Below are 18340 nucleotides of genomic sequence, written 5' to 3' on the forward strand. Positions count from 1 at the left end.
GACTCACAATGGAGTTGTATCCAGATAAACCCATCATAAGTTGAAAATACAGTAAGCTGAAAATGCATTTAATACACTTACCCTCCTGAACATTGTAGCTTAGCCTAGCTGAACTTAAACATGTTCAGTACACTTGCATGAACTACAGTTGTGCAAAATCATCAAACACAATGTTTTTTTTATGACAATGTTTGAATAGCTCATGTAATTTATTGACTACTGTACTGAAAGTAAAAAACAGAATGGTTATAAGGCTACAGAATGGTTGCAAAGGTATTGGTTGTTTACCCTCGTGATTACATGGCTGCCAGGGAGCTGTGGCTTGCTGCCCTGCCCATCATCATGACAGAGGATTATACTGCATATTGCTACCCCAGGAAAAGATCACAGTGCAAAATTCAAAGTATAGTTTTTACTAAATGCATATCACTTTTGCACCATTGTAAAGCTGAAAAATTGCAAGTTGACCCATCATAAGGCAGGGACTTTTTTTCAGCTTTTTTCCCCCTGGGCCTTTATGTTATTTTAAAATTGTTATTTGAAAGTAAGGTGCATTGGTCTTCTGTTTCTGGGACTCTAAGGGAACTTAGGGACCAAGAGTGGATCAATGACTACATTTACTCACAAGAATCTTGCGTGTCTTTTGGAGCAGTCTTTAAACTAGTTTTTTGCCTCTGGTGCACCAAAAATTCCATCCACCTCAAGCTGTCAGAATACTTTTCAGTACCCCCTCCTCCCACAAAATGCCTTGTCATTCATCTGTTTAAAGTCCCTCAGTGGCCTCACTACTTATGGGTTATAGTCAAAATTCTTTAGAGTGACAGAGATGCTCCCAAAGCCCATTCACTGACTAACTTTAAACCTTAAAACCAGTTTCTCTTGATTTCCCTATAGTATATTTATTTCCCTATAGTATCTTTCACTTCCTAAGTATATTTATTGCCCTGGAAAAGTGTCACATCTTGAATACATGATGAGCCGTCTTGCCTGTTATCTTGCACCCTCTACCAAGTTTGAGGAGGCTCAATGAATATCATCATTTCTTCATTTTAAGATTATTCATTTTAAGATTATCCATTTTAAGATCATGGATAAGATGTGCCAGATTTAAAAAAAGAAAACCCTCAGATTTATTACTGATGAAAGTGACATTGGAGGAAATGGCTATGTTAGGCAGTCAGGCTTGCCAACACCCTCTGAACTCGGTTTACTCCCCACACCAAACTACCAGCTTCTCCTGTAGAGGCACAGCCTACCTTGCAAAGCTTATCTTACAGTGGAAAGAAAACACAGGGCTCACACAGGCTGCCAGGTTCCCAAAAGGAAGGAGTGAGCTCAACTTGCCCAGTCCCTTTTTTCAAGCTCACCCAGCGTAAAAAAATACTTCCTTCTCCTCCTGCGGGATGGGGAAAGAAACCAAGAACTTCACATGGGAGAAGTCTCTCCACTCAAAACCATAAGAGGGAAAAGTAATGTACTTCACGTGCTATTATTCTGAGCCAGGGAAATCCTTTCCTCCCTTGTCTTTCTAAATAATTCTGACTGACTCTGCACATCCAGCCTCAATGAGGTGTCTCTGTCTCTAGCTATTCTTGGTGTATTTATTCCCTACCCTCCCTGGGACCCAACTTAACTTTGTTTTTCTTTTGCACTCCACATTCATTCCATTATAGTATATGATGTCAGTTTAGTAAAACAATTAGTTAGTCTATGAAATCCTCAAGGGTAGGAACAGCATTATGCTTCACCAATACCCAAGAATGAGTTTAGAACCCTTAGTGGGCATCTAATCAATAGAGGAGATGTTTTCCAAAAAACTTAAATGAAAGGGAGACTTAAGTGAAGATAATTTACTTCAGTGACTGCCTACTAGGAACTAGGGTGGAAATGTATCCCTATTAAGTCATCTAACCAAACCTTACACTTGCCTGATCTTTGGCTAATCTGTAGACTCAGACGGTTTTTCAGAATACAGCTCAAACAGACACCAAGGTCATTGCATAGAGAGAAAAGCTCATACTGAGATGTTTTATAGCCCCGTTTAAAAATATTTTAAATAAAGGAGAGTATAAGTTTAGAGGTTAGCATTTTTGAATTGACTTTTTAGTATTTTCAATGAGGGGACCATGTGTCCTATGTCATTTAGCATGCATAATGTCAATTAAACCACCCAAGTGGGTAGCCCAAAAGATGATAGGTTTTCTGTCATTTAAGATACTTTTAAGATTTGGGCATTGCCCATTTAATCTAATTTGGTGATAATTTTCTTTTTTTCTTTGACCTTACTTGCTTGTCCAGTATTATCTTGATCATATTTTTCATTTTTCTCTGATTGGGTTTATTTCTTTAGTCTGATATATCTGCATTCACCAAGCTGCCTTCCAATCATTTTAGGCAATGTTCAGTTGTATGTGTTAAAACCTACTTTATCTTCAAAATATTCTAAGTAAATTATAAGGAATTATTATATTTTCTGGGATCATTTACTGAGCTGGTTGCTAATAAAAAGGTTTTTTAAATGCTGGCACAATAAATACTGACATGTATTGAACACTAACTTGGTGACAAGTGTCCTTCCCCATTTTTAGATGAAACAACAAAACTTCAGAGAGAGGTAAGCAACTGACCCATGGCAGCTTTGAGGGAGTGGCAGCATTAGAACTTGAACCTTTGCTGACTCACTCTCCAATCTTGAATTTTCATCACTGTGCAACCAAAAGCGTAATTCCCTATTTCTGGAAGGTGACGATTGTCTTTGGAGAGAGACAAAACTGAATTGGATTTTGTCTCTTCAGATAACAAATCTGAGACCCCAGATAATTTTTCAATCTCTCTACTACTTCCTTGACTTGCCTCTTTAATGGGCACAGTGTCTTTATCACGGGGTTACCTTATTAAGAGACCTGGTACGTAGGAAGCTTAGTGCCTTACCTCATGTTTATGTTCAATATATAACATATTGTTAAGTAGATATTCAACAGCTGCTAAGTCCTTTTATCTTTCCCTCACATAGAAAAAAAGACCACCCCTTATGTTTCCAAAGCCTTTCCACATTTTTATTTGAGCCCTTATGATCCTTGTGTTGACAGGTATTATTACCCATGTTTACAGTGAGAAAATAAAGGCTTAGAAAAGTCAAAAGGCTTAGTTTCCATCATACATGCCTTGTATGGAGCAGAGCAAGGACTTTGTTTTTCACTCCTTTTTAATACACAATATTTGCCTCTGGCTCAAACAAATTAAGTGAAGGGGTAAAGTAAAGGATGTCAATAAAATCTACAAGTTCCCTTTTTGAAACAATATTTTGCAAAAAGTATTTGTTCAGTCTTCTACCCCTCCTTCCCCTGAAAGGCAAGAAGGTAGAAAGAACTCATCAGGAAGGACCATCTTCCCATTAGGAAGATTTTCCCTTTGTTCAGTGAAGGCCATGATCTGAGTTGACATCTAATTTTATTTGCTTTATTTTGGAGCTCCAGATAGTCAGCCTTTAGTGAGGACTGTTTTGCAATAGGTTACAAGCTGCACTGAGTTTTGTCAGAATGAGTAGTCTCAGTTGTTGAGAGTGACTTTTCTGGTCCTTGTTAATGAAAAATGGGAAGCCCCCTTAGGAAATAATTGCTATATTATGGATCAAGTTATCATTCCCTATTGGCCCTCTGGTGAAGGGACCTTGAAAAAGACTTTCTTTGATCACCACACAGTCCCCTAAAATACTTCAGACACACAGGCCAGTGTAAAATGGTAGATGCAGTTTGCTCATAATCCTGCAGTTTTCATTGAGGCTTTCCACCATCCAGTGGGACAATCATATATAGATGGAGTATCTCCCATATTTGTCTAGGATCCTTTCCTTTCTTCTCCTCTGAGCCCCGAGAAGTTGGAGGGTAATGTTGAAGGGCTGCTCGTAAGTCTGAATCTTAGGGTAAAGGCTCACTTATTTAGAAAAATAACTTGTGTCCAGATCTCTCCCTGGACCTAGAACATTTACTCTTACTTATACTGAGAGAGTGAGTCACATCACATGTCCCCATAGCTGGTACACAGACTCCGTTTTTCTCACAAGACAGCACAAAGGACAGATAGCAATTACTTTTTTGATCCCCCGCTGCTGGTGCTATAATGGGGTTTTTCTGTATTGAAACACATAGGTCAATAAAGGCCAAGGTTTGGTTGATTCTTATGATTTTCCTAATTCCTTCACAATAGCATGGGCCAACAGACTTTAATTCTAAGTTTGTGGCTTTACCAGAGAAGTAGTGTTACCTAATGACTCCCTTTGTCCCCAATTTTTGAAAGGGAAACTCTTTTGTTACATTTGAAAGAACTTAAAAATGAGAAAGCTAAGGATTAACTTTTTTAATTAGATAAAATGATTAGAAACTTCATCACAGCAGTTTTCCTTCCATTATAAAAAGAAAGTGAACAGTTTCTGTTCAATTAGTGTTCATTGAAATGTTTTTTTAAATGAAATTATTGCTGAGTGAAAAGACATCAAAAAGCATGTGACATGTTTAAGGGCCTTGCTTTTTTTCTTTTTTATGGGGAGAAACTGCTGATTTAAAAGAAATTGTGAAGTCCATACATTTTGCTTCTGTGCATGAGTAATATTAAAGTCTCAGGGCATTTTAAAACTGAATATCCCAAAAGCTTCACTCCGCTATAAATGTTTGTGATCCCCGTGTTAAGTGACCTTTGATCATGTCAACACATTTCAGTGAAATCAAATTTGCAAGGTTTATTTTAGTGAAATCCATTATTTGTGATTAGGGTGCTGGCTTTTCAACTCTGAAATAGCTTACATGTCACTGTCTTGACTTAATGGTATAATTTCAAATGATTTAGTTAGTTTAATTTGGGGTTTTGCTATTGCTACATTAACATCCTGTATATGACTTCATTTGGGGGTAAGTAGGCCTGGACCTCATGAGTGCTGAGGATACATGCTTTGGATGAGTTGGATTTATCTCTTTCTAGCCTAGAACCACTTCGTTTTTGAAAATAAATCCTAGCTGAACTCCTTGCATCTGCAGTAGTTACCTCTCTAGTCTTTCAATAAATAACAGTAAATAGCTTTTCAATAATAAATAGTCTATTCTCATAGTTTTTTATTGTCTAAAGTGTCAAACAGAAATTTATCATCCTCACCTCAGAGGCCTTCTATACTTATTCTTCATGATAACATTAATGATATGAATGATAATGATTGTAATATTGATGATAGCCAATATTTATTATTTATTTAACACTCTTTTATGTTCTAAGAACTGTTAAGTATAAGCATTTATTCAACCCTTGCAATAATCCTTAGACTGATAGCATTACTAATAATGATGATTATTCACAATTTATAGGGGATGAAACTGAGTCTTGGTAAGCTCAACTAATTTCCCCAAACTCACACAGTAAATAATCAGTGGAGCAGACACTCAGACCCATTCATATTCCCCTAGCAAGATTTTTTAAATTAATATTGGTGTTCAACCCCTACAAGCTTTAGAATAAAGAAATGCCTCTCTCCCCTCTCCATTCAAATTTTGTTTTTTTAATCCAAACTCCATTCCTTTCATTTTTCACCTAGTTTTTGCTTCTTGTCTGCCCTGGTAATCCAGGTTAACTTCTTACTGGCTCTCACCTGATCCCGTCATCTCATTGCGTAAGTTGGAAACCTCAAAGTCATTATTAATGCCACCCTCTCCTTCTATATGAAATAGACCAATAAGATATTTCTGTGTGTGTGTGTGAGAGAAAGAGAGAGAGAGAGAGAGAGAGAGAGGGAGGGAGATGGAGAGAGGAAAGAAGAGAGGTGGAGAGAAAAAGGAAAGAGATGGAGGGATGGGGGAGAGGGGTTGGAAAGGAGAGCGAGACCGAGACAGAGAGAGACTTAGGCAAACACTGACTAAAACATGTGGTTGCCACCCATTGGAGATGTATTGATCAGAGGAAGGAAAAGGAAGGACAAACTCTCAGGGAGCTTCCCTTTAGAGCTATTTTGATATCTTAAAATAGTTGAGATAAGATGAAAATGTGAAAATTCTATACTGTTGACAAAGCAGAAAGTATTCCCAAGAAGACTAAGGTTTTAACCCTGACCCTGCCTTTATCTAACTGCATAATCATAGGCACTTTCCAGTCAGTCTGGGTCTTTTTCTTGTTTGCAAAATGGATACAACCAGTCCAGCCCCATAAGATTGCTCTAAGAATCAAATGAGATACTTATAATGATAATGCACTGGAGATCAGGTTCTCGAAAAGCTTATGAATTCATGAGATGATAAACACTTGACATATGGAGAGAGCTTTGTGCTACATAAAATAGAAATATGTACAAGTGAGGAAGAAAGATAACAGCTAACAATTATTTATTGGTGCTTATTTTATGTTGGTCACATAAATTGACTCTTTAATCATCACAAAAACCATATAACATAAATACCATTTCCAAACCCATTTTCCGGTTAAGGAAACCAAGGCCCAGAGTGTAGAGTAGCCTGGTCAAGGTCATACAGTGAAAACGCCACCAAGCTAGGATTCTAGTTCAAGAAATCTGATTCCAACTCTTGTACTTTTAACTATTCCCTCTGCCTATGCACAGAGATGAGGAAGCAGAGGCCTTGCCTGTTAGAGGAGAAGGGACGTCAGCCCCAAGCTTTTGTGTGAGTGGATTCTAACGCCACCAAACCCAGCGACACAGCCCCTCTCCATGGCTGAGGGGCACCTCTGAGTCTCGACAGTGTGCCCTGCCCTCACTCAGCCATTCTTTATTGGCCATCAAGGCACTTAGACCATTTGGAAGTATTTGTTTGGGAAAAAAATTAAGTAACTGTGCTGTATAGACCTTGCATTTCAAAACTCTGGACAATAGAAGTGCATTAGGCATGCTGGCAGTGCCATTTAAAAGAATTTCTATTTCCAGTTGAGCTTTTTCTGCTTGTCCATACTTAGGCAGTATGGACATAAAAGATTATTTTAATCAGGTAGCCTTAGAAGTTCTTTCATGTCCTAGTTAACAATTCCACAATGCCTACATTAAGATCAGATTATCTTAACCTGTAATGCAATACTTTTCTCTAGGCTATTTGCTAGAGTGGACCACAGGGCCAAGAGTACTATAAAAGCAAATTCACTCAGGAGAGTTATTGATTTTATTTCTCTTTTGCATTCCCATTACATGAGGAGCCCTATCTGCCTTCTACCTACATTTAATATGGTCTGAGTTTTAAAAGCATTAGAGCAAAGCCAGCATGAGGCCCTGAATATTACAGCTTTGAGACAGAGTTAGGTGTATGCTCCTATTGAATGATCTACATGAACAAAATGCAATGGAGATCTTGGAAGGGAGAGATATAAAGTAATACAAGAAGGTTAAAAAATGGTAATGGTAATAGAATCATATATTCTGGTAAGAAGAACTGAGAGTGGTAGAACCTAAGTTCAAGTCCTATATTTACCATTTATTGATAGTGTGATCCACATGTCTATCATTTAACCATCCGGTCTATCTGTTATCTCTGTTTAGAAATGGGGGTGCTAATTCTGCCTGTACACACTCCATATGTTTTTCTTTTATAATCAGATTCATTGATTAACTCAACAAACATTTACTGAGCCCCCATCTCATCTGTCTAGATACTATGTCTGTACAGGGCATGCAATGATTAAAAAATGATAGAGAGTTCTTGTCTATCCATAATGGGGTACTCCAATAGGGAATTAACAATACTCTAAAGGTCACAAAAAAGAGGTTTACAAATTAGGTTCCAAGAGAAGTTATAACAGCATGACTTGATGGAGGTCTAGGACAGTGGTTCTCCACTGGCTGTGATTTTATTCCTCCCAGGGGACATGACAGTGTCTGGAGACCTATTTGGTTGTCACAACTGGAGGAAGGGAATGCCACTACCTTCTCGTGAATAGAGGGTGGAAGCTGTTAAGCCTCCTCCAATGCACAGTGGAACTGAGATTTGAAGTGTAAGTGGGAGAGAATTCTAGAAAATTCTGCAGAAGAAGAAAGAGAAGATTTGAAGCAGAATAACTAGCAATTGCATATGAGCCAATGTGAGAAGGAGCTTCATCATATCCTAAGTACTGAGCACAGGCCTGTGGGCAGAGGCGCAGAGATGAGGGAGATGGCACAGGAGGTCACTGGTGACAGACTGGGATAGACCAGGCCAGGCCCACAGGGTCGTGATGAAGTGGATATTGGGGGTTCCTGGAGCAAAAGCATACAGCTTGAGCAACTGAGAGGAAGAAGCTGGGATTTACTGGGCAAGGAAATGGATGAAAAGCTTATTTGAGGGGGAGGAAAGAGGAAAAGAGCTCAGATTCTTGAAGACAAAGTCTGAGGTCTTTGAGACACCTGAGTGGAAATATCCAATTCAGAAGAGAAATCTGAGCCAAGAATGTGAATGAGGGAGCCATTGAATACCAATAGTTCGAGTGTGTCGAGAGTGGGTACCAAGTAAAAGGGCAGAGAATTACTACTTGTGAAAGTGCTTTGTTAACCAAAATGCAATCTACAAATATAAGGAATTCCCATTACTATCAACATCAAGTGCAATATTTTTCACATCTATCCATTTATTTGTCAGACCTTTGCTGTTTTCATATACTAGGCAACATGTTAAGACCTGGGGATAAGGAGAAAGACATCTGCCTTCAAAAAGAACCAAGAAGGGATGCTGGGGACAGGCACAATAAATAATTAATACTATCCTATAAATGAGTTCATGTAACTTTCTTCTGCTGGGAGAGTCCAAAGGAGAAGGGCCAAGGGCTCTTAAATGAGGAGAAGACAAGGAAAATGTGTCAGATGTGAGTTTTTGATAATAAGAACCATGGCCAGATTCACCATATATCTTTGAAAGTACAGAAAATAAAAATTTACCTCAGATCTTATATATTACTTATTATTTATTTGCTATTACATACATTAATAAAATAAAATGATTAATCTCATAAACACCAAAATAGTACTTATTGTGTGCCAGACTCTGCTGTGAAGTTTTATAAATATTAACTCACTTAATCCTCAACAATCCTATAAGTATTCTTATCATTTCCATTTTACAGATAAGGAACAAGAGCAAAGAGAAACAAAGGAGTTGTCCAAGGTCACATGGCTAATAAGTGAAGCAAGTTACATTAACTTCCATGGACCTATTTCTTTACCTGTAAATTGGGATCAATACCTTTGTGGGAATGAGAGGGGTACTGTAGTTTTTTAGGAAGTAAATGATAGATTTCTATCCTTACAGTTTTAATACCAATTATAATATCACTGTTATAATGCTGTAGGCTCTGAACTTACCTAAGGAGAGGCAGGAATTTTAAGATGGAGGATGCTTCCATCAAGAGAGTTTACTGTCTTACTAGAGAGTTTTATCAGCTTGCTTAACACAATACATAATTCAAAATTTTGTTGGTTATTTTTGCTACCCTTTAGATCCTGCCTGAAAATGCTTACTTTGAGTGGAAAATGGGATTATTGGGGATTAAAATATATCTGTAGATTCACTGAATTATAGTTCTGAAAGACATGAAAAATGGCTGGATCTAACCTCTTCGTTTTATAGATGAATAATTGAAGCTTGTCCGAAAAATGGCCAAACCAAGATCTATTTTACAGCTAAAAAGGGCAAGAATCAGAGTAAGGGCCCTGGATATGGAATCTTGGTCCTTCCCTCTGGGTGGATTTACCCATATCCTTTGCTTCCCTTCCTGCTAGAAGGTCAGTGCTTTCTAATCCTTTCCCAACCTGTGGGAAATGGATCAAACTACAAAATTATAACATTATATGATGACAGAGCTTGTCACTTGGATAAATCCCAGGAGAGTGAGGTTTTCCTTTTGGTTTTTCTAGGAACTTTTAAATAATCGTTTTAAAAATAGCTTCAATGAGTTATAAGTGATCTCTGATGAACTACACATATTTAAATGTACAATTTGATAAGTTCAACTTATGAAATGATCCATTCAAGATAATGAACATATCCATCACCTTCAAAAGTTTCCTCATTCCTCTTTGTAATCCCCCAATCCAATTCCCTCCCCCTACCCTCTTGACCTCCCTCTCCCAGGTTATTCTTTCTGTCATTATAGGTGAGTTTGAATTTTCTAGAATTTTATATAAATGGGATCATACAGTGTGTACCCTTTCTGTCTGTCTTCTTTCAGCATGATTATTTTGAAATTTATCCATTTGTTTTGTATATCAATAGTTCACTCCTTTTTATTGCTGAATAGTATTCCATTGAATGGATCTATTGTGATTTATTTATACACTCACCTTTTGATATTGTTCCAGTTTCACTATTACAAATAAAGCTGATATAAATGTTTGTTTACAAGCCTTTGAATGGGCATGTGCTTTCATTCTCTTGAGTAAATATCTAGGAATAAGATGGTTAAATCATACGGTAGATGTATGTTTAACATTTTAAGAAGAGTGTGTACCATCTATTTTCCCACCAACAGTGTATGAAAGCTCCAGTCTTCCACATCTTCACCAAGTCTTGGTGTAATCTTTTTTTCTTAATATTAGCCATTCAAATAAGTATGTAATAGTATCTCATGGTGATTTTAGATTTCATTTCTCTAATAAATCATGATGTTTGTCATCTTTTCACATGCTTATTTGATAACATGTACATCTTCACTTGTCAGCTGTCTGTTAAAATGTTCATTTTTGATTAGATTGTTTCCTTATTACTGAGTTTTAAGAGTTCTTCATGTATTTTAGAAACAAATCCTTTACTAGATTGTTGATTTATAAGTCTCACTTCCATTCTGTGCCTTGTCTTTGATTCTCTTGGCAGTGTTTTTCAAAGAATAGATATTTCTGAGTTTGATGATGTTCACTTTATCAATTTGTTCTTTTATGGTTGCTTTTTTTGTACCTAATGTAAGGTCACAAAGATTTTTTCCTCCTATGTTTCTCTTGTAAGTTTTACTTTATATTTAAGTCTGTAATCTATATTGAGTTAATTTGTAGAACAAGGTGTACACTGAAGTTTGTTATTTTGCCTGTGGATAGCCAATAGCTTCAACATCATTTGTTAAAAAGATTACCTTTTCTCCATTGAATTGCCTTTTCAAACTTTGTTGAAAATCCATTGTCTATAGGTAGTAGATCAGTTCCTGTGGTCTCCATTCTGTCCTACTGATTATTTCTCTCTCTTAATGCCACGCCACACTCTTTTGATTACCTTAACTTTATAGTAAGTCTAAAAATACACATAGCATTTTTCCTCCATTTTATTTTTCCTTTTCAAAGACTTTTCTATATTCTTTGAATTTCCATCTAATTTTGGAATCAGCTTGTCAGTTTCTCCAAAACACACAAATAACTTTTCTGGGTTTTTGACTGGGATTTCATTGCATTGATCTGTAAATCAATTTTCATGCCATCTCAACAATATTGAGTCTTCTTATCCAAGAACTTGATGTATCTCTTCATTTATATGTCTTCATTTCTCTCAGGAAAGATTTGCAGTTTTTGAAGCATCTGGCTTACACATATATAAAGTTTGTCCCTAAGTATTTTATATTTTTAAATTTTATTTTAAATATTATTTTTAATTTCGGTTTCCATTTATTTATTACTAAAATGGAGAAGTACAACTGATCTTTGTATATTGATCTTGTGTCTTGCAACCTTGTTAAACTCTTTTTATAAATTCTAAAGTTTGCTTTAAATTCCAGGAGACTTTCTACATAGATAGTTATGTCAATTGTAAATACTTTTATTTCTTCCTTTCCATTATTATTATTTATTTAGTTTTCTTAACTTGTGCTGTCTAAAACCTCCCAGATAAGGCTGAATAGAAGTGGTGGGAAGGTACATCCTTATCTTGTCCTGACAGTTTTGCCTTGTTTTATTTTAATAAGGAATGGTATCAGGTTTTGTTAAGTGCTATTTCTGTGCCTATTGAGATGATGATATAGCTGTTTGTTCTTTTTCATTGTAAAAGTTTTAATATGTTGATTTACTTTGTTTTTTTTTTTTCAAAGGTTAAAACTACTTGGTCATGATCACTATCCTTTTTATAAATTGTTGGACTCAATTTCCTAATTTTTTTTTGTAGGATTCTTGCATACATACCCATGAAGGCATATGGGTATTTGCTTTTCTTGTAATATCTCTATTGGGTTGGGTACCAGGGTAATGCTGGCCTCAAAAAATGAGTTGGAAAGTGTTCCTTCCTCTTCACTTCTCTGAAAGAGTTCGTATAGAGTCATCATTATTTCTTCCTTAAGTGTTTGGTAGAACTCATCAGTGAGGCCATCTAGGTCTGGAGTTTCTTGGTGGTAGAATTTAATTATAAATTCATTATCTTTGATAGATATATGGTATGGCTATTTATGTTCTTATTTTTCTTGAGCAAGCTTGGATAGTTTATGTCTGTTAAGGAATGTATCTGTTTCATCTAACTTGTTACATTTGTTGGCATAAAGTTGTTTGTAAGATTTCTTGATTAGCCCTTTCAAGGCTGTCAGAGGGTGATGTTACCTCTCTTATTCCTGATTTTGATACTGTATTTATTTCTTCTCTCTTTTCCCCCTCATTAGTCTTGCTACAGGGTTATCTATTTTATTGATATTCTCAAAGAACTAGCTGTTAGTTTAATTGGTTTTTCTCTATTTTCTGATCTTTAGTATGTCCTTTCTTCTGCTTCCTTTGGGTTTAAATTTCTGTATTGTTTTAATTGTGTAAAGTTCAAGCTGAAATCATTAATTTGCAAACTTCTTTTGAAATGCAGGTTTTTAGTACTATATATGTTCCCTTAACTATGGCTTTAAGGGTAGCCAATAAATTTTGATTTGTTGTGGCTTTATTTTCATTCAGTACAAAGTACATTCTAATTTCCTTTTGATTTTTTTCTCTGGCCAATGGGTTATTTAGAATTGTGTTATGTAGTTTCCCAATATTTTGGGGATTTCCAGAGATTTGATTTCTGACTTAATTTCACTGTGGCCAGAAAATATAATTTTTTTGACCTGAAACCTTTTCAACTTACTGAAATTCGACTTATGGCTTAAAATATGTTCTATCTTGGTAAATGTTACATAACCACTTAAAAGTATGTGTGTGTTTTGCTTTTGTTGGTTGAAGTGTTCTATAAAGGCACTTTAGCTCAAATTGATGGATGGTTTTGTAAAAGTCACCTGTATTCTTCCAGATTTTCTGTGTGCCTATTCCATTAATTATTCAGAGAAGGATATTGAAATCTCCAACTATAATTATAGATACCTGTTTTTCCTTGTTGCTTTGGTCACTCTGGAAAACCAATTCTATTTCCTCAACACAGCAAGTCCATGGGGTCCTAGCTGGATCCCTGCTCCTTGCTATGTGGCTATTTAAAGTTGTAAATGGGGCAATCATAGGACTTAACCTTGTTTGTTTCCTATCTCTTAGAGGTCACTGTTCTTTGTTGTCTGATGTCCATTATTGAAATCCATTGTTTCAGATTCTTGGTTCAATTTTTTGCTTGTTTCCTATAGAGGTGTAAATCCAAGCCCTGTCACTCCATTTTTACTGCAAGTGTAATTGTCACGAAGTTACACTTAAACCAATCACCAGCAGAAAGCATTCAAATGCATTCCTGTCTGGGCATGGCACTGCCACCACAAAAAAAGCACTTTTTGACATTCTGAGGCCTGTGACTTAATTTACAGTATAGCAATATCCAGGCATACCTCAGAGATATTGTGGGTTGAATTCTAGACCACCACAATAAAGTGAATATTGTAATACATTGAGGTAAGTAAAGCTTTTGGTCTCCCGGTACATATACAAGTTATGCTTAAACTATCCTGTAATCTATTGAGTGTATAATAGCAGTATGCCTAAAAAAATGTACATACCTTAATTAAAAAGTACCTTTTTTCCAAAAAAAACACTATCATCGTTGAACCTTTAGTGAGCTGTAATCACTGATCACAGATCACCATAACAAATAATAATGAAAATGTTTTAGATATTGTAAGGATTACCAAAATGTGACACAGAGATACAAAGTGAGCAAATGCTGTTGGTAAAATGGAACCAAGAAACTTGCTTGTGGCTAGGTTACAGCAAACCTTTAATTTGTGAAAAAAAATGCAATATCTGTGAAGCACAGTAAAATGAGTTATGCCTGCAGTTAGATGTGTTGGACGTATAGCCGAGTGACTGTTTAACAAAAAAAAAATTATAGCCATTCCATATCAGGCATTGTGCTAACAGGAATTAAATGTGTACATCTTCTCTGTGGGCAGCAGCTAATACACACTGAGTGGTGGTTGAGAAGAAGCAGAGGATTGAAATTACATTACATTGTCCTTATTTCTAGCACGGTGCCTAGTACATAGTAGAGCTCAATAAATGTTTGTTAAACTGAGCCAAATTAAATGACATCAAATATTTGATTGGGTAGGATTCATGGTGGACTCCACTTGAATATTGAAGGCAGTAGATTTTAGAAATTGTAAACCTGATTGGGCATGAATGTATTACATGATATAAGTACTTAATAAAAACTAAATAATTAAGTAAAATGACTTAAATGATTGAGTGACTCAAGCCTCCAAAAGTATATCAGTGTACCTATTTTAAAGAATGGGGAATAAACATAAGGAATTTACCATCACATGAAGTTTAAGAAGAGTTTCACTGATATGCATATCAATGCTCTAAGAATTGGTTAAAGCTAAGATTGGTAAGCAACAGGAATAGGAATTTTGAGTTTTCATTCAAGAATAGCCTTGACTCTGGTGTAAATCCAAGTATTAATTTTTCTTGGTGCTATATCCCCTCCAACCCAACTAGTAAAAATGACCTCTACTTTCACACTCTGTGCCTTTATTCTACCATGTCTTCCTCAGGAATGTCCCCCTATCTATCTCTGCATGTCCAAATTTTATCATAACGTCAAGCTCTAGGAAAGTGCTCAATCTTCCTCGAGGTTGCCCTAATTTCTCCAGGGGTTGTATTTTTTGTTTGTTTGTTTTTCGTTCTGTGAATAGTTCATGCTACCTCTTCTAGGATACTAACCCTTCTTTAACTTGTCTTTTTGTTATTCTTACCATTCGGTATCCCTTCAATTAGATGTTAAGCTCCTTAAAGGCAGACTGCCCATCTGATAAGTCTGTTTGCCAATAGTTCAATCAAAAAGCATAGCACATAGGAGATGCTTGATATGTCAGTTGGATCAATGAATAAATGAATGAATGCATGATTCTCAGGACATTTTTTAATGTAGATTTTCCACATGTAGAGACGGAATTCTCTAGAGTAAGGAAAGGAGGATATTTTAGGAATGCTGCTTAAATGAAAGACTGGAGGGACCTGGTGAACAAAAGGTGGAAGTCCAAGGCATGATAGAAGATCCAGAGCCTGGGATTTGGAAACACAGTGAACATTTGCTCAAGGAATACAGACAGGATTGGCTAGAATTTTGGAGGATAACTTAGAAAACAACTTTTTATTTTTCTGTTGTTTGCTGAGAAATACAGAACATTTACTAGTGAAGTTTATTTTCTGGAAGCTGTGGGCTGGCTGGTCTACAGTGCATGAGGAAGAAGCATGTGCTGGGGCAGATGGAAGAGTATAAGGGCAGGAATGCAGGCAGAGGAGGGACTGTGGGTGTGAGCTGAACAGAAGAACACCATGAATGAGGAAAGGAAAAGGTTGGTTGAATTGATATGGAAAAAACAAACTGCCTAAATGTAATAGCCTTATGGTGTGCACTCATGACACATTAAGGAAAAATAGGCTCCCTACAGATTAGCCCAGGTGGACATTTTGAAAGATCAATTCTACTACTAATTCCTTCAGTTCAAAATTGAAAAGTAACTGAGATAAGAGGAAAACTTCACTGGTTATCAGCCTTTGAGACTTTCACGTAACAAGGTCATTAGTATGAACTAATCTGCCATCGCCAGAGTACAAATGCAGAGAAACTAGGTAACCCAAATCATGCAGCTCTTCTAAAAATAATACAGCAGAAATCCTTCATTTACATGATCAAACTGTTTCCTACAATTTGTACCTTGTTGTGCACTCCTTGAATTTTCTAGGTCAGTTGAGAGCACACTTTGTTTTACTGTGCATTGCCCTCAGTTTACCCCTTCTCCTCTAAAAATGATTAAATAAATATCCCCTTTCTGGCTGTGCAACTAACTCCGAGAGCACAGACTCCTTTGGAACTTCTAAGTGCTCAGCACCTTATTTCAAGATGCATTAGCCCCTGAGTCACCGGTCCCACAGAGACTGCAGGGAGCTAGTGGAACCTCCCCTCATTGTGTGGGCTTCATATTCTGAAGTAACACTCAGGATGTGTTGCTCTATTCTGTTGTCCAGATTTTATTTAATGCTTATACTGGCCTTTTTGATGTTATAGTGTGCAAGCAATTTTTTTTGGAACTAATACATTCCAATTCTGTGCAGTGCATGCTCAGGTCCCAATAATATTTATGTGTTCAATTCTTCTGGCATTATATATGTAAATTCTACCGAGAACAATAAGTAAATATGACTTTTCTCTGATACATAAGGCAACAGAAAGATTTTCTAATTATTGTTAACATATGTTAAATTTTAAGATAAACAATAGGCTATATTTTATACCCAAGAACCTCCTGGCTAGTGTTTAGGGATTCTCACTGATAACCAACTCTGTAGTTAACTAGGGGAGCATATTCGTTGGGTGAAAAACATATCAAATCTGTATCTTAACTGAATTAAGATGAGAATTGAACATATTAAGTGACGCTTTGAGGATGCATGCAGGCAGTTTGTTTTTCCATAGCTGCAGTTCTCATACAGCAGATAAATGTAGATACCTGTGTATGGTTCATACATGTGTGCATGTAACTCACTCCCTTTAATTTTACTACTTTTCACAAGCTACATAAATTCTACCTCTGTGGCCTGCCACCCAACTCTTCCGGTAGAAATAGTTTTTCACATCTCCCGCCCTCCCACTTCTTTCCCCCGCACACTTATGGTATGTGCAGTTTCGCCAGAACTGTGTGAAGACCAGGGAACACTGATGGGATTGCTTTTCACAAGTGTGGGAACGAAAATCCTTCCCAATGAAAACATCTGTCTCTGTTCAAGTCATGCCCAGTTATCCCCCAAAAGAAATGTTCTGATTAAGTTTTTTTTTTTTAAGTCTTAAGATAGCAGTTTGTGTAGCAGATCTAATTAAGAAGTTTATGTAACAGATCTGCAGGGTTTTTCCTTCAACTGGGTTCTTTGAGCTCAGTTCGAGTGTTACTAGCTTTCGCTATGCAACGGCCAAGTGCTTCCCGGGCTGAAAATTATCAGCTTTTGTGGGATACTATTGCTTCCTTAAAACAATGTGAACAAGCTATGCAACATGCATTCATTCCGGTAAGGAAAATTTCCTTTTTTATTTTAGGGATTCTCTTATTTTTCTCCTTGTTTTACTTTTATAGCTATAGATGAATGGCATGTATTCTGTGCATTTAAAGATATGGTGTATCTTCTCTGTAGTTTTTGTTTGGGATAAATATGTCTGTTTTTGTTCTGTATGAAATCTGAATTCTTAATATGGCCAAACCTTGATCAGTGAGAAAGAGTAAATAGTGACCCAAGTGAATTCATTCCACTGAAGATAGTAGTTTCTGACTGACTATGGCATGGGCTAAAGAAATCGCACAAGATTGATATTCTTCATGCTAATATTTGAAATAGCTTGAGTGTGTTTTTCCTACTTGGTTCCTCCAAAATGACTTTGAATGGCTTGAATATCTTTTATAGTGAATTTGAAACATAGATCAAAAAGCCAAAAGTTAGTTCTTACATTATAGTTCTCTGATTACTCAAGTAAAATCCACCGTAAAACCTCTCTTGAAAAATGTGATTGTTCCTTTAGTATATTATTGATGCACTAATTAGAGATTAGTAAAAATGGCTGATAGATATGTATAGACATAAAAAAAGTGAGTTAATAAGTTAGTCAGTGTCATTGTGTTTTATAATTAAAATAATGTTTCTGCTTGTAATTATTCTACCAGAGGAACCTGTTACATTTGATAGGCTGAGATGAGGTAAATTGGACCTGGAAGATTAAAGTATTTGATTCTTTAATTAGATCTATTTTGAAGGATTGAGATAAGTTATTGAGAATAAGAGAACACTCTTCAAACTTTATCCCTGTTAAAAATTATTTGCAGTCCCTCAAAAAAAAAGCCCCATCATTTCTAACATAGAAACTCAAGAGATATGTTTCTGTTAATAGTTGGAATAAATCTTCTTTGAAGCTCCAGTTATTTCCAAGTGACACAAGTTAGATGCCACTATATTTTTCTCTGTAACCTGGGAATTACCTAAATG

The 18340-nt window shown here is 36.3% G+C and overlaps 1 protein-coding gene across 17 annotated transcripts in view; it reads left to right on the forward strand.

Annotated features, from left to right (window-relative positions):
- The window catches only part of DLG2 (discs large MAGUK scaffold protein 2), a 1919888-nt gene that overhangs the window by 1227452 nt on the left and 674096 nt on the right, over positions 1-18340 (forward strand). For 3 of the 17 annotated variants that reach the window (XM_036895430.2, XM_036895433.2, XM_036895435.2), the window contains exon 1: positions 17253-17374. The exons of the other annotated variants lie outside the window; for them this stretch is intronic. In XM_036895430.2, coding sequence (XP_036751325.2) covers positions 17270-17374 — 105 coding nt within the window. In that variant the 5' untranslated portion in view covers positions 17253-17269. Of the gene's footprint in view, positions 1-17252; positions 17375-18340 lie in introns of those variants that run through there. 17 annotated transcript variants of the gene reach the window in all.

Source organism: Manis pentadactyla, chromosome 9, assembly GCF_030020395.1.
Source record: "Manis pentadactyla isolate mManPen7 chromosome 9, mManPen7.hap1, whole genome shotgun sequence".
In the NCBI taxonomy this organism is placed as follows: Eukaryota; Metazoa; Chordata; class Mammalia; order Pholidota; family Manidae; genus Manis; species Manis pentadactyla.